Source organism: Schistocerca americana, chromosome 3 (assembly GCF_021461395.2).
Source record: "Schistocerca americana isolate TAMUIC-IGC-003095 chromosome 3, iqSchAmer2.1, whole genome shotgun sequence".
Taxonomy (NCBI): domain Eukaryota; kingdom Metazoa; phylum Arthropoda; class Insecta; order Orthoptera; family Acrididae; genus Schistocerca; species Schistocerca americana.
This window is the reverse complement of record NC_060121.1, coordinates 573,409,559-573,431,697: the sequence shown is the minus strand read 5'-3', so window position 1 is coordinate 573,431,697 and position 22,139 is coordinate 573,409,559. Positions and strand designations below refer to the sequence as shown.

The window sequence follows — 22,139 nt, the reverse complement described above, 5'->3', positions numbered from 1 at the left end:
CTTTTAATTGTCATTAGATTGGAAGTCAGATGAAGCTCAAGGTGCCGAGTCTCCACCACCGACATAAATGCTGGTAGCCACCGTGGAGTCACCTGAGGTGATGCACTGGGTTCTTAGAAAGTGGCAAGGGTCGTTGGTTCCACCAATGATAGATGCTGCAGCCACTTCCGCGACCACTTGCAATATTATGGTAAGATCACGCCGAAGGTGCGAGATGAGGTGTAAGGTTTCGTAATCTGGTTGCTTCAAGCTTGATTTGGAAGGCTTGCATTTCTATGGTATTCAACAGTTTGATTTTAACTTCGTCCATACTTGGCCCGTATTTCCTCCTCTAGTACTATCCGTTTCTATTAGCCCTACAACATCCACTTCTTCATGCCTGATTGTAAGCATGTCAGATATTCCAAGGATTTAATGTTGCCACAGGTGGCCATTTATTTATCTATGTTTTTGTGATATAATGTTGCTGCAGGCAACACTTGTTTAACATTTCTTTTTTATTGAAAAAATTGAACCCATTGTAATGCTTCTTTCATTTAATAGTCACAACTAAAATCTACATCTACATTTATACTCCGCAAGCTACCCAACGGTGTGTGGCGGAGGGCACTTTACGTGCTACTGTCTTTACCTCCCTTTCCTGTTCCAGTCGCGTATGGTTCGCGGAAAGAACGACTGTCTGAAAGCCTCCGTGCGCGCTCTAATCTCTCTAATTTTACATTCGTGATCTCCTCGGGAGGTATAAGTACGGGGAAGCAATATATTCGATACCTCATCCAGAAACGCGCCCTCTCGAAACCTGGCGAGCAAGCTACACCGCGATGCAGAGCGCCTCTCTTGCAGAGTCTGCCACTTGAGTTTGCTAAACATCTCCGTAACGCTATCACGGTTATCAAATAACCCTGTGACGAAACGCGCCGCTCTTCTTTGGATCTTCTCTATCTCCTCCGTCAACCCGATCTGGTACGGATCCCACACTGATGAGCAATACTCAAGTATAGGTCGAACGAGTGTTTTGTAAGCCACCTCCTTTGTTGATGGACTACATTTTCTAAGGACTGTCCCAATGAATCTCAACCTGGTACCCGCCTTACCTACAATTAATTTTATATGATCATTCCACTTCAGATCGTTCCGCGCGCATACTCCCAGATATTTTACAGAAGTAACTGCTACCAGTGTTTGTTCCGCTATCATACAATCATACAATAAAGGATCCTTCTTTCTATGTATTCGCAATACATTAGATTTGTCTATGTTAAGGGTCAGTTGCCACTCCCTGCACCAAGTGCCTATCCGCTGCAGATCTTCCTGCATTTCGCTACAATTTTCTAATGCTGCAACGTCTCTGTATACTACAGCATCATCCGCGAAAAGCCGCATGGAACTTCCGACACTATCTACTAAGTCATTTATATATATTGTGAAAAGCAATGGTCCCATAACACTCCCCTGTGGCACGCCAGAGGTTACTTTAACGTCTGTAGACGTCTCTCCATTGAGAACAACATGCTGTGTTCTGTTTGCTAAAAACTCTTCAATCCACCCACACAGCTGGTCTGATATTCCGTAGGCTCTTACTTTGTTTATCAGGCGACAGTGCGGAACTGTATCGAACGCCTTCCGGAAGTCAAGAAAAATAGCATCTACCTGGGAGCCTGTATCTAATATTTTCTGGGTCTCATGAACAAATAAAGCGAGTTGGGTCTCACACGATCGCTGTTTCCGGAATCCATGTTGATTCCTACATAGTAGATTCTGGGTTTCCAAAAACGACATGATACTCGAGCAAAAACCATGTTCTAAAATTCTACAACAGATCGACGTCAGAGATATAGGTCTATAGTTTTGTGCATCTGCTCGACGACCCTTCTTGAAGACTGGGACTACCTGTGCTCTTTTCCAATCATCTCAAGAAGAAAAGGATTTGTGATCAAACAGTAAAGCGTAATACACTCCTGGAAATTGAAATAAGAACACCGTGAATTCATTGTCCCAGGAAGGGGAAACTTTATTGACACATTCCTGTGGTCGGATACATCACATGATCACACTGACAGAACCACAGGCACATAGCCACAGGCAACAGAGCATGCACAATGTCGGCACTAGTACAGTGTATATCCACCTTTCGCAGCAATGCAGGCTGCTATTCTCCCATGGAGACGATCGTAGTGATGCTGGATGTAGTCCTGTGGAACGGCTTGCCATGCCATTTCCACCTGGCGCCTCAGTTGGACCAGCGTTCGTGCTGGACGTGCAGACCGCGTGAGACGAGGCTTCATCCAGTCCCAGACATGCTCAATGGGGGACAGATCCGGAGATCTTGCTGGCCAGGGTAGTTGACTTACACCTTCTAGAGCACGTTGGGTGGCACGGGATACATGCGGACGTGCATTGTCCTGTTGGAACAGCAAGTTCCCTTGCCGGTCTAGGAATGGTAGAACGATGGGTTCGATGACGGTTTGGATGTACCGTGCACTATTCAGTGCCCCCTCGACGATCACCAGTGGTGTACGGCCAGTGTAGGAGATCGCTCCCCACACCATGATTCCGGGTGTTGGCGCTGTGTGCCTCGGTCGTATGCAGTCCTGATTGTGGCGCTCACCTGCACGGCGCCAAACACGCATACGACCATCATTGGCACCAAGGTAGAAGCGACTCTCATCGCTGAAGACGACACGTCTCCATTCGTCCCTCCATTCACGCCTGTCGCGACACCACTGGAGGCGGGCTGCACGATGTTGGGACGTGAGCGGAAGACGGCCTAACGGTGTGCGGGACCGTAGCCCAGATTCATGGAGACGGTTGCGAATGGTCCTCGCCGATAGCCCAGGAGCAACAGTGTCCCTAATTTGCTGGGAAGTGGTGGTGCGGTCCCCTACGGCACTGCGTAGGATCCTACGGTCTTGGCGTGCATCCGTGCGTCGCTGCGGTCCGGTCCCAGGTCGACGGGCACGTGCACCTTCCGCCGACCACTGGCGACAACATCGATGTACTGTGGAGACCTCACGCCCCACGTGTTGAGCAATTCGGCGGTACGTCCACCCGGCCTCCCGCATGCCCACTATACGCCCTCGCTCAAAGTCCGTCAACTGCACATACGGTTCACGTCCACGCTGTCGCGGCATGCTACCAGTGTTAAAGACTGCGATGGAGCTCCGTATGCCACGGCAAACTGGCTGACACTGACGGCGGCGGTGCACAAATTCTGCGCAGCTAGCGCCATTCGACGGCCAACACCGCGGTTCCTGGTGTGTCCGCTGTGCCGTGCGTGTGATCATTGCTTGTACAGCCCTCTCGCAGTGTCCATAGCAAGTAAGGTGGGTCTGACACACCGGTGTCAATGTGTTCTTTTTTCCATTTCCAGGAGTGTATCAACAGCTGCAGGTAATGGTACAACGAGAAGATAGGATTCGTTATGAATTAGAAGGTAGTGCAAAGTATAGTTACTACTAGAAGTTCAGTAATGATATTGTTCTTAATATATAGGAAACCAACAGCGACAACAATAGTTCAGGTAAGAATGCTACATCGCAAGCAGCACAGGATTAAGGGATAGACAAAATCTAGGAGGATATCGAAAGGGTAATTCAGTACGTAAAATGAGAGGAAAATCTCATAGCCATGGAGGGTTGGAATGCGGTTGTATGGGAAAGAGTAGAAGAAAGGGTTACGGGACAAAATGGATCTGGTAGCAGTAACGAGAGAGGAGAATGACCAATAGAGAATATTTGGTACAAGACTCACAAGACGGAAAGTTATACTTTGAAAAGACCGGGAGTTACTATAAGGACCGGGAGTTACTATAAGCTTTCAGTCAGACTGCATCATGGCCGGCCAGAGATTCTGAAATCGGATACTGAATTGTAAGGCGTACCCAGGATCAGGTATAGACACAGATCAGAATTTAGAACTGATGAAGAGTAGACTGAATGTTAAGGGACTGCGGAAAGGTTCAAAATCATGAAATGTCCAATTTTTACTTATTTGCATTTTAAAAATCTACAGACTTTCTCCTTTCAGTTTATATATCATTTTTTCGGTTCAGCAAACTACACCTATTTTAAAAGTGTTTTTGAAAAATATTCTGCATGTGCGTGACCGACTGTCGCACTGTTAAACTGCTGTCAAACGTTGCAGTCATGAATCTATATGATCCTTATGTGCATTTTAGCTATGTGGGAGAAAATAAGTGTTACAAAATAAGTATTGTGGCTAACCTGTGATGGATTGATACACCTCGCTCGTTCGATTGTCATGTTCAAATGGTTCAAATGGCTCTGAGCACTATGGGACTCAACTGCCGTGGTCATCAGTCCCCTAGAACTTAGAACTACCTAAACCGAACTAACCTAAGGACATCACACACATCCATGCCCGAGGCAGGATTCGAACCTGCGACCGTAGCAGTCGCACGGTTCCGGACTGCGCGGATTGTCGTGTGTTTTATGTTTATTTACTCATGTGTAATCCTGAAAATATTCGTAGTGAATGGTGTTCATTGAAATCTCTGTTTTATTGAAGGATAATCATGCGTTAACGTAAAGCGACTAGAAATCTTGTGAAGACTATTAAGAAAAGGAGAAATGTTGGAAAGTCAAAGGTAGGCATTATTAGCGTTAACAATAAAGACGATAACCAACTGTGTGAACCTAAATTTGCTGGTACTCCTGCCCATTGCAATGAAAGTGAAAAAAAAGTGCTTAGCAGAGGAGGCTTGGTTCAGTTAGTGAAAAGTATGAATGTCTTATGGGCGAATCGGATGTGAATGAAATATCTGATATATCAGTTCTTAAAGGAATGTTTACTAATTGTATATGATGTATTTAGGATAGTGAAGTCGATCTGGAACAGTCTATAACAAATCACATAGGACCAGCCAGTGAAATGGAACTGAAGTGGAGAAATGTTCATACATGACAGCTTTTGGGATAGTGTTGCAGTATCTCCAACTGATGAAAATGGTAGCAAATCTATGAACACAATATTAGATTTTTTATGCGTTGCATACAATTAGTAAAGTTGCTACCGTAGATGCGGTTCTCTGTGCCATGATGAATCTTCCAAATCCCCGAACATTGTTTGGGAACTATAATAGATTGATAGGGTCTAATGTAGATGATGTCTGTATAGAATCTATGAAGGAAGCTGTGGAAGAGGCAGTAATAGAAAACGGCTGTAATAGAGACTTGACTGCAGCATTCGATGCTACCTGGCATAAACGGGGACACACATCTCTTCACGGCGTAGTATCTGCCACCAGTATATATGAAGGGAAAGTTTAGATGCAGCAGTAATATCTAAATATTGTAGGTGTCCACAGAAAAATAAAGATAAACATGAAAATAATTGCATAGCTAACTGCAGTGGCAGTAATGGAGGAACGGAAATGGCTGGTGTTGCTAGTATACCTCAACGTTATGTTGCGTGTGATAAAGTGTGATGTGTGAATTACCTTGGTGACGGTGATCCTAGAAGTTTCAGACATATTCAAGATCGGAAGCCCTATGGTGATGATGTTGCAGTGCAAAAATGTGAGTGCATTGGACACGTACAGAAACGAATGGCGTCACGACTTTGGCGACAGAAAGCTTTGTACAAAACAAAAAACAAAAAAAAACACTCAGTGATGGTAAAGGGTTGGATGGGAAGGAAAGGTTAACTGTCAGTGTAACTGATAAAATACAGAACTATTACAGAACAACTATTAGGAACAACACACACAGTGTCGACGGAATGTAGAAGCCTGTTAACGCTCTTCTTTTCGTACTTTTTCAACCGATGAAGGTCTCTATCATTACCTTTGTTCAAAAGGAGAAAACGGTTGGTTCTAAGTACAACAAGGGTTTGCCAGCTGGTGAAGTATACACTCATAAACATAGTCTGCCTGATGCGGTAATGGAGGTGATGAAACCAATTTTCAGAGGCTTAGCAGCACCTGAACTGTTGAAAAAGTGTGTTCATGTAAAGATTCGAAACCCCAATAGTGTTACATGGTGGAGAATACCCAAGGCTGTGTTTGTTGGAATAGAAACACTTCACTTTGGTGTTTATGCTGCTGTTACTACTTTCAGTGGTGGCAGCATTGTAAGGCGCAAAACATTTAGAAATATGGGAATGAAGAAAGGTTTCAACATGGTACGAATGATGCTTGCTTTCGACAAGGAACGTCTTAGGGCTGCTGACAGGGCTGTAAATAGCCTAGAAATACAAGCTACAGTAAAGAGGAGGAGGAGTTTGCAGAAGTCGGAGATAACCAATCCTATGGACCTGGAATGCGTATTTTTCGTGATGCCTGTTTGCATGTAACTCATTAACCTGGAGCGTCCGATTTATAAACCCCCGCATCCACCCAAAATACTATTTAGACAAACAGTAGTGGTACTGTTTTCCCATATAGCGTCCTAAATATGGAAAACAGGGGACAGCAAGAGATTCGAGGAAAACTGATCTTATTTCTAAAGAAATAGTTAGTATATAACCTCACCGGTCAAAAAGTTGGCCAACTCCCGAAAAATAGCATGCACTCAATTTGTAGCGTTGTAGTCGGTGTAAAACTGGTAACAGGAGATTCATGTTCCCCTCCACCGCTGAAGTAAATCATACTAGTGGAATGGTGTGTATGGAATCTGGCAGGAAGATGGTTCGGCACAGAGACAAAATAGCAGGGATGAACTATTTTGTGTGGACATGCCCATGAACATACCGTGAATGGAGTTACTTGTTTAGTTGACATACCACCGCGGAGTACCCAATGTATCTATATGTAGCGTTGTTCTATTAACAACCATATACATCACGCAGGTGTTGTAGTCGTAGAAAGATTCTAACAGACAGGGGTCGGAAACAAGGATCAAGCCTTGTCAGAAAGAACCGAATAAATTCATGTTTTTACCATGACCTGCTTTTAGTGCTCGTGCTTCATTCAGGAAATTGGAGAGCTGTGGTGAGGACTTACGGGAACAATCTACTGCGGTCATCGGTCTCTAAGCTTACACACTATTTAATTTATCTTAAACTAACTTCCGTTAAGGACACCCACGCCCGAGGGAGGACTCGAACCTCCGCCGGGGGCAGCCACACGGACCGTGACAAGACGCCTCAGACCGCGTGAATACCCCGCGCGACCCTTCATTCAGGACTAGTTACGATATGAAATAGCATTTTCGACGTAAAAATACACATTATAATAAAATATTTCAGTAGGACAGATTAACTCATAATACTTCATATCCAAGTCAACAGCTGTCTTGGTCTAGAAAATTTGAGTCAAATCCTTCTGTATTGCTATCGTATGTTCTTCCCTTTGTATCACATCGTTCGCTTTTGCAGTTGTAGGTCTTCAACTGCGTCTTGTGTTCCCATGTGATATGGTGAGCAAGACAGTGAATAAACGAACCTAGAAGATTAAGAACAAACGTTTGTACCAAGAATGGAGCTGCACAATATTGTACTTGCTCGACAGTGTTTCCTACTAGTATTTCGAAAATGCTATTATAAAAATTAAAGAAAAATTCATAAAAATAAATTGCAAAGACACCAATAAAAAATTCGATTATGACATAGTAAATAGCAGAAAGTGTAGAAGAATGATGGATAGCCGTTGCGGGACGTTGACGAGCTACGTAACTTGCCTTGATAACCAAGAATAAAAACTGGCTAAAAACTACGATCAATAGTGGAAAAAAATAATTGTTATCTACTGAACGTAAAACGAACACTTGTAGAGTTAGTGAAATAATTTTGCTACATAGAAAAAATATAACTGGACAAAATTCCGAACCACTCAAAGGGATGTAATTGTAGGAACACATTTCCGAAACAGTGTACGATTTGACATTAGGAGTCCTAACTTGCTGCCTAGCTGGACCAGGACGTGGAACGATAGCTACCCCAAGCAGGCCTTCGGCAGCGCAAGTGTGATTTCCTGTGCGAGAGTTATAAGACGTGACGTCACTGCTGTACCAGAGCTACTCGATAAATCAGTTATGACTCCACTCAATCATACATGGAATTTAGAAAGCTTGTGAACAATGAACAGCACAGCGGGGTGTCGTCACACTATGTGAGAGAGACGTTGAGCTCTTCATGCAACTAGGCAGTCGACCGAAGAAGACAAGAGCAACTCGTAGCCAGAAAATACACCTCAAATTGAAGTTTATTCACTAATTAGCTATCCATGACTTCCATGTATATTGAAAATCAAAATTCGACGCAATACGTCATTAAGATTAGGATAAAACAACACTAAGTAAATAGAGCTTTTGGTGTATAACATTAATTAATAAGGAATTAGTAACTTTTTTTGATAATGAACCAATGAAATGCAAGTTGTTAACCAAACCACGGAAACCATTGGAAATAAAACTTCTCTTAAAAATACACTCCTGGAAATGGAAAAAAGAACACATTGACACCGGTGTGTCAGACCCACCATACTTGCTATGGACACTGTGAGAGGGCTGTACAAGCAATGATCACACGCACGGCACAGCGGACACACCAGGAACCGCGGTGTTGGCCGTCGAATGGCGCTAGCTGCGCAGCATTTGTGCACCACCGCCGTCAGTGTCAGCCAGTTTGCCGTGGCATACGGAGCTCCATCGCAGTCTTTAACACTGGTAGCATGCCGCGACAGCGTGGACGTGAACCGTATGTGCAGTTGACGGACTTTGAGCGAGGGCGTATAGTGGGCATGCGGGAGGCCGGGTGGACGTACCGCCGAATTGCTCAACACGTGGGGCGTGAGGTCTCCACAGTACATCGATGTTGTCGCCAGTGGTCGGCGGAAGGTGCACGTGCCCGTCGACCTGGGACCGGACCGCAGCGACGCACGAATGCACGCCAAGACCGTAGGATCCTACGCAGTGCCGTAGGGGACCGCACCCCCACTTCCCAGCAAATTAGGGACACTGTTGCTCCTGGGGTATCGGCGAGGACCATTCGCAACCGTCCCCATGAAGCTGGGCTACGGTCCCGCACACCGTTAGGCCGTCTTCCGCTCACGCCCCAACATCGTGCAGCCCGCCTCCAGTGGTGTCGCGACAGGCGTGAATGGAGGGACGAATGGAGACGTGTCGTCTTCAGCGATGAGAGTCGCTTCTGCCTTGGTGCCAATGATGGTCGTAAGCGTGTTTGGCGCCGTGCAGGTGAGCGCCACAATCAGGACTGCATACGACCGAGGCACACAGGGCCAACACCCGGCATCATGGTGTGGGGAGCAATCTCCTACACTGACCGTACACCACTGGTGATCGTCGAGGGGACACTGAATAGTGCACGGTACATCCAAACCGTCATCGAACCCATCGTTCTACCATTCCTAGACCGGCAATTGAACTTGCTGTTCCAACAGGACAATGCACGTCCGCATGTATCCCGTGCCACCCAAGGTGCTCTAGGAGGTGTAAGTCAACTACCCTGGCCAGCAAGATCTCCGGATCTGTCCCCCATTGAGCATGTTTGGGACTGGATGAAGCGTCGTCTCATGCGGTCTGCACGTCCAGCACGAACGCTGGTCCAACTGAGGCATCAGGTGGAAATGGCATGGCAAGCCGTTCCACAGGACTACATCCAGCATCTCTACGATCGTCTCCATGGGAGAATAGCAGCCTGCATTGCTGCGAAAGGTGGATATACACTGTACTAGTGCCGACATTGTGCATGCTCTGTTGCCTGTGTCTATGTGCCTGTGGTTCTGTCAGTGTGATCGTGTAATGTATCTGACCCCAGGAATGTGTCAATCAAGTTTCCCCTTCCTGGGACAGTGAATTCACGGTGTTCTTATTTCAATTTCCAGGAGTGTATGTATGAAAACAGCCAAACTTGACTTACAACATATGTAGCAGCTATAAAAAATAAATTAATTTTAATTAAATTAAAGATCGCAACTTCAGGACTAAATTTTGAATAATTAAAAGTAGTTTGAGCTGAACAATTTTGCCTGTACGCCGGCCGGTGTGGCCGTGCGGTTCTAGGCGCTTCAGTCTGGAACCGCGTGATCGGTACTGTCGCAGGTTCGAATCCTGCCTCGGGCATGGATGTGTGTGATGTCCTTAGGTTAGTTAGGTTTAAGTAGTTCTAAGTTCTAGGGGACTGATGACCTCAGATGTTAAGTCCCATAGTGCTCAGAGCCATTTGAACAATTTTGAACCAATTTTGCCTGTAAGTATAGAAGTCCGAGTTCTAACTAGAGCATCATACGCCACTGTTTTGTGATTTGTGGTGGGACTCCCTTTCTCCGTATACCAAATACTCTGGGCAGCTGACAGCTGTGTGTAGCTGAAATACCGTACTTAATAATATACACCGGCCCTGAGTGCCCCATCGTCTGAAGTTCTATGAATGTTAATCGACTACCAGCTTAGTTTCCATCCCAAAGGGGAAACTGCACAAAGGAAATTTCATTAGTAAGCGCCAAAAACGATTAGGGTTTACACTTTAATAAGCTTTCCTTCGTAGGATTTTGTGAAAGACGTTTCCTTCATTTGACTGTTAAATGATCATTTATTTTACGCAATTATGATTTCAAATTTATAGCCATTCTAAAGCGCGTGCTGAACTGAAAACTAATAAAACATACATATCATACAGGACACAAGAACAATAATTTATTATGCATTTGAAAATATTAATCATACGTTGAAATATGTCCGACCTGTCAGTGAAACATCATCTTCAAACCAATATGTTTCTGACCTGACACCAACTGCGCTGGGTTCTGAGTACATATGTAAGAGACATAATACGGATTGCATTGTGCACAGTGAAAAGCCAATAACATGAATTATGTCGTTTCTAGGAGCCAATATATTCCTGTGACGTGCATTCGTCACTTCTGTTCATCAACTGGCGTCAACGTAAGTTAAAACAGTGTCTGAGTGTTACGCGCGCGCCACACCCGAAGTGACGTGAGCCACATGATCTTTACATTACCAGAGGTATTACCTGGGAAAGGAAAGTGATTATTTATTTAGCTAAACGCTTTACATGTCCTTGTAATACACGTTGACAACAGCCTCTTACACGGGTATACTGTAATATCCCATACACACAGTACAAATGGAATCGTTTTAAATGCACAATCTGTTCCATCCCTCAGCCACCTCAACACCTCTCACTCGCCCTCAAGTCGTATTGTATTGTAGGGGCTTCGTATTTGAGCAATGTGGACAGACTGCCATTGGGCAGCTCTGACCCCAGATCTTCTAGTTTCTGATTTTGCGGCTTTCCCGTCTTTTAACGTGGGTTATGCAAGTTGTCATACAGATGTGACATCTTTTATATAAGTCTTCACGAATGAGTCAATTACGATTTTATACTGTAACCACGCGATTCTTTTGAGATCAAAACTGTATTCTGCGTCTAAAATGGTCATATTTAAACTGTTGAGTATGGAAAATTACAATGTGTGGGTCATATAGTAGTACCGCTTTGATACGGTCTATGCCACTGTTTAGTCTTATGTTATCCTGTAATATGACTGGCCCATAAAACCAGAAATATGGTTTTTAGACGATGACATGTCACAGACAGGTGAGACATATTTCATCAAGTAAGTAATGTTTTCAATAACTTCTTTTCCCTATGCCCTGCACTGTAAGGTACTTATATATATATACATATATATATATATGCTTTATTAATTTTCAGTTCAACATGCACTTGAGAAAGGCCATAAACCCGAAATCATGATTTTGAAAAATGTAAAATAAATGACCAATAGTCAAATGAAATAAATTTCTTAAGCAAAAAGAACTTAACATCCCTTGGCGCACATGACGTTACAGATTACAGTATGAGGGTAACCATGCGCATGTGCACGTTCTAGAGAAATTTAACGAACTAAGTAGCTGCATAATGAACATTTATTTAAGAGTTGGAACGTACTGATGAAACTGCATTTACATGGAGCACATATAGAAAGACTAATCCTACGGTTTCATACGATCAAACTATAATGATATATCAAATTTTATTAGTCAGCGATGATTCATTGCATTAACGAAGCGCAACATGGATGCACAGGTGCTCACACACAAAGATTCAAACTCGTCGAGTAATGGAAAGCAATTTTTCCATTGATAAAATAATCATCAAAGCCAACTGGTTACTCACAGTGAACACAATCAGGGATGTTAACAGGCCATATGTTACATAAAGTGAATCGTCCCCGATTAAGGACCCAGTTCAGTTCTATCTGAATTTACTTAAAAATTCACTGAGATCATCATTCACGAGAATTCCACCCCGCTCCTAAAGATGGAGTTTAATCGTTATAGTGAATCCTAACCCAAAATCGAAAAAACTCCCGATCATGAATCACTGTTCACATGTGTACATACTTAGCCCGTCATACTTTCTTCGTTCACAGAGAAGCGACCGACTGTTGTGAGTCGTCTCGTCAGCCACCTGGTAAGTTCTATGAAAAATCTAAAATGCCTCAGCCCTGTGTACAGAGAGCGAACGGACATTTTAGGAGGGCACTCACCAGTCACCAAGATCAGTTTGCCTGTAAGAGCAGGTGTCTCCCCCAGTGAGAAGAGGGGAGAGGTAACATCCTGTGATTTAGGCCTAAAATTTTCCGCTCTGCTCTTTGGCTGAAATTTTTAAAGTCGGCGACCCAACGCTTGGATTTAAAAACGCCAGTCGTGCAGACTGTCACCACAAGAGCTGGAATCAAAGATTACATTCAAATGTCTTCCCAGGCTGCTGCTGGGGTACATTTTGGGCTGATTATCCATTTTAATTAAGATGAGAATAAATACACACAATTTAGGTTCCCAGCCTGGCGTGGAACATAGGAGCAAATGTAGGCAGAGAAAGATACTTGATGATATTAGAGGCGGACTGATTGAAACTACCTTTCATAATCATTAGCCAATAACCTGTTAAAATGAGAATTAACTCGAAAGTACGAATTTGAACAGCGTAAAAGCTTGCGTCGAACTATGCATATATCTATAATATTGGTTCACTGGTTTAGGAATAGCAATTCGTATTCGTACGTGTAACTCTAGACGAATTGACGATTGGAAACCTACGCTAGCTACGAATGATGCAGCTTTTCGTGACGATTGTTTTAATCTTGAGAGAATGCAGACTTTGATACTGGCAGTATTTAACAGAGAGAGGTAGTTTATCCTGTTGACCAGAATTTGTGAAACAATGTCTTTCAGAAAAGCTTCAACGTGTTACACATCTCTGTCGTACTTCCTCCGTTATCTTATCTTGCTCTAACGTTGTATCAGGTAGGAGGAAGCTCTTTACCATCACTCTGTCTGACTCGTTCCGAAGATATCTGGACGGTTTTCAGCCGAAATATTGGCAGCAGGCAAAGGATGATTAGCGCTGAATCCCCATATTCCCGTGGATTAGTCACCAGACTCACTTCAGCTCGACAAACGAAGCAAAATGACTTGCTCTCATTTTCACTAAGCTTTCTCTTTGTACCACTTCTGCATGACAACGTAAGTTGACCCTCCTGTAATATCAAATGACCGAGGACGCGTACTTACCAAGTGGGCCCAGCCGATAGTTGATGGTTACGAGGATGACGCCATAAGAGACGAGGAAATCTGGACCGCTGGTGACGTTGGATCCGCTGCCGTTGACAAAAGCTCCGCCGTGCACCCACACGATCACGGGCAGCTCTGCACCCTCCCCTGGCACCCCTGGCACGTACACGTTCAGGTAGAGGCAGTCCTCCGAGCCGCTGCCAGTCGCCTGCACGCAGTCGCTGCCGTACTGGGTGGCATCTCGGACTCCATCCCACCCACTTGCTGCAAGCGGCGGCTGTAGGCACCACAACACAGATAAGTGAGTGGTGTTCGACAATAAGTAAAAGTACGTTGCGTTGAACTGCAGTTTATCTGCACATTGCACCCATATTTTTCAGTCTACACGCAATATAAGTACGTGATGGGTATCGTACTGCTGTTCATTGTCAAGCATAAGTTACACCCATAGTGTGTAATTTTTCGACTTTGTTGCTAACTTTTGTAACTGGCATTTTCATTTCACATCAACCGTTTTAACAGACCTCTTTTGGCAAAGCTGTAAATAATTTTTTGGGAATTCGATTGGTTGGTCGATCTATAGCGATGATCGATAATAAAAAACATTGGTTGGTTGGTTTGGGGAAGGAGACCAGACAGCGTGGTCAGCGGTCTCATCGGATTAGGGAAGGATGGGGAAGGAAGTCGGCCGTGCCCTTTCAGAGGAACCATCCCGGCATTTGCCTGGAGTGATTTAGGGAAATCACGGAAAACCTAAATCAGGATGGCCGTAATAAAAAACATACGCAAACTTAGATTGGAAAAGCAAGGGGAAAACTCTGAGATGGACAGTTATTGCAATTCTAACGCAAAACGTGGACTGGGCGAGGTTTGTGCCAACCAATTACCAACAGTTCCAGTGAGGTAAATGCTAGAGTGGCAGCATGAAGCGTTACTTTAATGGACACTGGTTAGCCTGCCGTAAGGACTACGAAAGAACAGTATGAAACTATGGTTTTAATTTATGTGTTGGTATCCTGGAAAAGTGACAGGCTAATCTCCATATCATTTTCCTGCATGGTGAATCGACAGGAGAGCGTAAATCTGCTGAGGGAACCAAGAACTAAACTAAGACACCGGTTCGCACCACCTCCAGGGATCGAATTAGCAGAATTTGTACAAGTATGGATCTGGATCAGTAGATGCTTTGGTTGAACAGAATGCATAAAATATTATAGGTTTTTTCTACTGTATGATTCTTTCATTTCACCTGCGACAAGCTTCTTTATCATATCCTGTTAGTGCATCAGTGTCATAAAGGCAACAAAGATTAAAATCATATACTCAGAGTGGCAATCAGTAGTTTAAAATAATACCATGAACTGCTTAGTAATCAAAAGATTCGTTAATACAATTTTCAGTGAATGACGGAAGTTGTATTTTTCAGGAGTTATTATTTTCATAGCTGTGATTAAATTAGTGTCATAAATTTATTCTTCTATAGTGCTGTTTCTCAAGTCTATTAGTACCCATTTTATATCAGCGTTGTTGTGATTATGTTGCAAATTTAAGTAGAAAATGCCGTTAGGAACAGTATTTTCGGCAAAAGTAATGTTCTTCTATAAGTGCAAGTTGCCATGGAGGCGTAGTTAGAGTTTCAAATGTCTGTTCACAGCTGCCTTATAGAATTTGTAGTGTTTTAGTGAAGTCACTTATAGTTACTTCTGTCTACTCACGTTCAGTGAAAATTGTGATGACTAATTAGATCAATGTTTGATTTTTGCTCTACATACGTAAAGCATAGTAATACATCGATTAACCTTACTGTATGCCTAAATTAGACTACGACCTTCCATTCTCTTTTCAGAATTATAAAAAATGGTTCAAATGGCTCTGAGCACTATAGGACTTAACATCTAAGGTCATCAGTCCTCTAGAACTTAAAATTACTTAAACCTAACTAACCTGAGGACATCACAACATCCATGCCCGAGGCAGGATTCGAACCTGCGACCGTAGTAGTCCCGCGGTTCCAGACTGAAGCGCATAGAACTTCTCGGCCACCCCGGCCGGCTGAGAATTACAGTGAATAGATTGTGAGGTGTAGACCATGCTGCTCTCACATGTCGTCGTATTTTTACGTGTATCACTCGGAAATTAACTATCAGACTGTGAGAATTTCCGGGAATGTGTTGAAGCGCACGTATTCCGGTCGTGCCTAAAAAGGATCGGGTCACTCTTTGAAAATCCAGGTAACATTTTCACAATCAGACAGGCCAGTACTAATATTGAAAAGGGAGGCAAAAATATCATAACAATATACGCAATAAAAAGAGTAATACGTATTAATTCTAATGAAAGGGAAATTTACTATCGTAACAAAACATATCAACGTCACGTGTAAACCGGCCTAACAAGTTATTTCGTATGGAAAGTTCACGAAGTTAGAAAGTGTTGTAGTATGTGTGGACACGCTACGGCCTAAAGCTGAATGATAAAGTAAACGAACGATACTAACGTCACAAGACGTGAGTGATAGCTTCTCGTTTCTCTTGCCACGGAAAATTTTCAATGGTTTTTGTATCGACCGTCTTTATTACCAAGTAAAGTATTCATTTTTTTGTACTGAAGACAATCAGCTACACGTGTCCTAGTCGTCGACATAATACCCGGGTGTGGCAGACCGAGCGCCGTGGACTCTCCAGTCATAGGTATTGTGGGATTTGCTCTGTTTTGAAAGTTGTTGATGAATACAAGTAAGGAAGTCCTGCTGCTCCTGACAGCCGCTGGTAGTGGAGCAGTGCAGAAGGTGCAGCTCCCACCTCCCTCACACTGTTTGCTCACCAAACGGGTCTAAATATTTCGAACCGAGCGCTTCCTTAAGCGGAAGAGCTACGTGGATCTATCACACAAACTTCCCATTTATATTTCTTCCTGGTAGAACAAATTTTACTGTTTTTACCGGAATCTATGTTTACTGACGTTTCTGATTCACTTTTTCCGTTCCCCTCTATTGCTCGAGAACAGCCCGTACATTTTCCTTTTATTAGAAAAATTGGAACAGTTATGCTGCCATGTTAGTGGCCATATTCCTGTTGGTCTTTCGCCTTATAAAGTACTGTACTATACATTTATCTGGTTGAAATTTTAAAAATTGTAAACAATAAACAGAATTTTTATGCTTACAAGCATATTTTGCCATTTTCCCTACTACCTGTGACCGTAATATCCTAACTGAATCTAAACTTCATGTGGCAGCCTTTACTACGGGTTTTACGATGCATTGTTGAGAATCTAATCGTTGAGATTAATTTTCGTTTACAAAGAAAGCATTATTATTAGGAGTTTGTCACAGTAGAGCGAACGCGTTTCTTGTAAGGTAGATTTTCTGTAATGAGTTACAGAGGCTCCAACGAGGCAGAGATTCTTGTTGACCTTTTAATGAAGGATGAATTATCAGAGCTCAATGACTTGGAATCGGATCTCAGACAAGTTGGAGAGGTTTCAAATGAAGAAGAAACAGAGGACAATGAAGAACCAAACCACGTAGGAAATGTTCGAAATAAATTAGATGCAAATTCTGATTGAGTTTGTCTTGCAGAGGTTCCAAGGCAATATAAAAGGGATTCTGCCAACATAGTCCGTGAACGTCAGGGACTAACTATTCCTGATCATTGATGACGTTATTCACATCGAAAATTGTTAGGAAAGTTTTTGAGCAAATAAATGAAGAAGCTAAACGAAAAAAATGTATCACCTACTACCGATTCTGAAATATATGCTTTGATGGTAATTTTAATTTTCATAGGAGTCTACGATGACACCAATATTTTATTACCCGATTTAAGGAAGAAGTATTGAGAAGAGCCGTATATTGACTAACTCTGTGTATGGCGAGCTTACCAACATTCGAAAATTCTTCGTTTTGATGATAAGAACACCAAGGCAGAAAGGCTTGTGACACACTCCTACCTCCGCGTGAAGTGTTTGAGCAACCGAACTTAAAATTCCCACAATACTTCGGAAGCGGACCTCACAATACAGCTGATAAAATGCTGTGTTTTTTCAGAAGTCGTTGTCCATTTAAAGTCTTCCTAAAACACAAACCTGGGAAATATGGCATACTTGTTAAAATTGTTGATAGTACAGTTGAACGCCTACACAATAGAAACGGAAATTTATGCTCGAAAAAACCGTAGACCTGCTTTTGGATGATGTCTATTTCAGACTGTGTGGCGACTGGTGCATCCGATAAAGAATAGAGGTTACACCATAACTGACGGTTTCTACACTTTTGTGGATTACTAACTTACCTTGGTCGGGACACTCGAATCCATCAGGAGACACACACCGCGATAGCGTAAGGCGACAGCATTCAGAGAGCTATGTCCCTCCAGTTTGCATTCACAGATCCACTGACAAAGAAGCCTCCAGTAACAGTAGCCTCTCACACCGTAAAGGAAACACTGAAGAAAATTCTGTTGATGTTGTTTACACAACATGCTGCAGTCGTAGAAGCTGATGAGCCAAAAATGAAAACCCACATAAACGTAAATTACACTTCCACTAAAGGAGATGTGGTTGCCATAAAACAAATAGCTAGGACATACTCTATAAAAATGCTACGAGGAGATGGCCACTATCAGTTTTCCATAGGCTGCTTGATATAGCTATAACAAACGCTTGCACACTGTGCCTAAGTGGAATGAAGGAAAACCAAATGCCAAAACACTGTATCTGCATGAATTAGTCCTTGAACTTTTAAAAAGATGTGTAGAAGAGGGGTCCAAGGACTTCACAAAACTCCAGTAGCCTATCATTTACGCTATGAGAGACATCCTTGCAAAGTAAGCAAAGATAAAATTACTCTAAATGAAATAATTAGCAAAGCAAGATGTTACATATGTTTGAGGAATAAAATTAACCAGAGAAGCGGAAATCACATAATAGAAGCCAAGTTAATGTGTGGAAGCTGTGGTCGTCATCTGCTTCAATGTTGTTCAATATTAACTATTTTGTGTGCAGCTGGATAGTGTTATCTGTACACAACAGTATTCTCTCCGAATGAAAAGTGTTTCTTGAAAGTTTTCAATACATCTATCCTATATTTAAGTAATCATTCTTATTTCTGTATTTTAAATATTCCCTCAAGGACAAGAATATTTTATTCAGTTATTAAATGAAATAATGTATGCAGATTAAAACAGCCTGTATATTCAAGTATGGGCCTTATGTTTCTAGTTTATACAGATATTCATTATCTAAATTTTTACCTATTCCCTTGATATATTGCACCAGGGGAAAATAGTATATCAGTTTATTCATTTTGGGCACGCTATAAGTTCCCAAATTTTTTTTAGTGTAATGTCACTGAGCACTTTTAAAATGACCTGACGTTGCAAACATAAGAATTTTAAACAGTTATTACAAGACATATTGGCTACTGTAACACGGGCAAATTTTGACCATGGTTGGTGTTCCACGTAACCTAATATACGTTGTGGTTCCTAAGGTTAAAAACCGAATCCTCTGACTGAAAGTAGTAGGTGATCACCTCTTTCTCTCTTCTTTCATTTGACTTGTATTCCATTACACACCACTGTAACCTTTCTTCTAGCGTCCTTTTGATACCCCCGTATCATTGTAACTGCCTCTATTGCACTGAATTAGGCCTTGAACTTTTGGAACCACATGTAGAAGAGCGATCCAAGGACTTGAAAGAACTCCAATTGCCTATCATTTACGCTATGAGAGACATCCTTGGAAAGTAATCAAAGACAAAATTACTGTAAACGAAACAATTAGGACAGCAGGATGTTACACATGCTTGAAGAATACAGTTAACCAGAGAAATGATTTTTAAACGTTCATTCAGTTTCTGCTTACTTAATTTTTTTCATTTCTCTTGATCTCATTGCTGAATGTATCCAGAAATCTGTATATGGATGTAGCGATTTTGGATTTAGTTTTCAGTTCTGTGCAGAAGCTTCTAAATCACGTGTCGTGTCTAATAATATTTCTAAGTTTTGCTTCATATGTTCATGTTTTAATATCAGTATGTGCTCAATCTAGAAAATTTCGTTTATTATAGTCGTCTTTCCCTAGTTTATTATTTATTTAATTCATCTGTACCTTTTCACACCCATTCTAATTTTCTTGTTATTTACATTTGTCAGTGGCTACTACGTGTTTCAGCCCTTCATCGAACACTGCCACTATAGTTATTCAACCAGTTACCACATATTTAGTACTGGTGATGCTCACATTTAGACCCTATTTCAGACATAGGACTGTACGAAATTACAGTAAAAGTAACACATCTCTTGTTTACAGCAACCGTGTGCATTTAGTGGTCAGATAGTAATTATGCACACAGACTGTGTAATTCGATATTAAACCTTCGTTTCTGCTTCCATTCTGTTTTTCCCACCTTCACAGTACAGTCAAATTTTCAGTCCCGTCTTCAGTTCTTCAGTGTTTTATGTATTTTTACTCAACGGAGACCCTTACCTGGAAGCGGAGATCTCCAACTGGGGGCTCAGCGTACGGGATGCCCAGGAAGGCTGTGTAAGACGTGTTATAGACGCTGGTAAGAACAGTTCCTTGGAGAGTACCCTGCTCTATGGTCACCAGCACGTCCTCTCCCTGCAAGAAATGTGAATGACGAGTTCATACGCAACGAATTTGTATGTGTTTACACTGACAACAATAGTTGAGAATGTTTCTTCCAAATAACTAACATCAATGCTACTTTAAATCACATAACAAATTCGGCCGCTCTGGGCATGTTGTACAGTTCAGTTCAGAGGTAACTAATGAGATATCTGTGGTAATATAGCGTAGATTGGTACTAATTATTCGTCGCAGCATGTCATATGCTCTTCAGTATTAAAAAATTTGTAATGGTCCTTCCATAAAACAATCAAGTGAGGGAATTCTGAGTTGAAATAGTTACAATAATCTATACTCATCTAACTCACTGTTATTCTTACAGTGTTATTACCTGTTATTAATGCAGAGTAAATTTACGCGCACTTTATTAGTAGATTTAAATGATACTTTGTGGCTCGACTAGCAGCTCATTATCATTCATGACATATCAGTATACGTATGTAATAATGTATTCTGGATATATAATTACACAAATAGAAATGAGGTATCTTTCAGAAAAGGTCTGATAACGGTGCACTGAGCTTATATGATCGTCAGAATTATGGGACCTTGTCGACTAGAGAATTAAATAATATAATCTACAAGCTGAGACGTAAAACTACCAAATTCTGATTCGAATAAACTAAAAAGCAACTGCATGGTACCTGAGAAACATGTGCAGAAATTAATGTGAGCATATATGTGACAGGTACACACATAATGAAATGAAATAGCATGAGGATAGTAATTTTTTTTTTTACCTTCAGAAGTCTAGTAGTGTCACCTGAAAGAGAAAATCGCTTTCGAATTAATTTAGAATATATATTATGGCCTTCATTATTTAACTTTTGTATCAGAGAACAAATATGGCAGAAACAGGAAATTTTTGAACAGATGCCGTGCAAGTACGGCATCTGTAAATGACTCTGGACTAGCTACTTCTCACAAGCGTTTGGTCATATTGTTACGTAAGTTCGGTAGAAGACCACGACACGTAACTTAATATACCCTGTCCAGTTATATTAATGCGAACAGTTAATGCGAATAATTTATGCGCAGTAAGAGTCGGTGAGGTTCTGGAAGGTACCGACAGGCATAGGGAGCCATGCCAGCTCCAGTGACGTGGTCAGATCCGTTAGGTTTGTCGGATGGGGAGCCATGGCGCGAGCAGCCCGTTCTTGGTGGTTCCACAGATTCTCGATTGCTTTTAAATCCAAGGAGTTTGCTGACCAGGGAAGTACAGTACACTCATCCTCGTGCCCTTCGAATCTTGTACATACAATGATAGCTGTGTGACTTGCATTGTCTTCCTGGTAGATGTCTTTGTGCCGAGGAAAAAAAACTGCATATAAGGGTGGACCCTTAAGGATCGATGCATAATTGTGTTGATACCTGTGCCTTTCACAATGACAGTATCACTCAGGAAATGCCACGAAAATATTCCCCAGACCATAACGCTCCCTCCACCACCCTCGACCCTTGCGAGAATTTTTGCAGCGTGTTTGCTTTCAGACGTTCACACCCTTCCCATCTATGGCCATCCGTCCGACAGAGCACAAAACGTGATTCATCCGAAAAATCCACGTGTCGCCACTCTGTGGACGCCAGTTCGGCACTGGCGTGCAAACTCCAGCCTTCGTCGCCGAACGTTCGCTGAACGGTCTTTGAGGGAACACTGTTGGTGGCCCTTCGTTGATCTTTGCGGATCGTTGCGCAACAGTTACACAGCTATTCGTCCATACACATCTTCGCAGCTGATGTTGACTCCAGTCATCTGTGGCCCGTAGCCCGCCATAGTTGCCTAGGCGACTGTTTTGGATAGCGTCGTTTTTCCGTACACGGTATAAGGAAGGGAGCTGTGGGAGGGGGACTGAGGAGTTGTGGGTCACTCCAGGATCATAAGTGTTCCCTTGATCCTTCCGTCAGCCTTACAATATCCGAGTAAGTCCACGTTCAGTATGCAGTAGGCAACTGGAAACCTGCACTGTG

General features: G+C 42.5%; 1 protein-coding gene across 1 annotated transcript in view; it reads right to left on the bottom strand.

The window, feature by feature from the left end:
* Window positions 1–22,139, bottom strand: part of LOC124607033 (juvenile hormone esterase-like) — a 65,227-nt gene that overhangs the window by 35,630 nt on the left and 7,458 nt on the right. The window contains exons 2-3 of the mRNA XM_047139202.1: window positions 20,010–20,144; window positions 13,521–13,797 (exon numbers count right to left, since the gene is read on the bottom strand). Of these exons, the coding sequence (XP_046995158.1) occupies window positions 13,521–13,797; window positions 20,010–20,144 (412 nt within the window). The remainder of the gene's footprint in view (window positions 1–13,520; window positions 13,798–20,009; window positions 20,145–22,139) is intronic.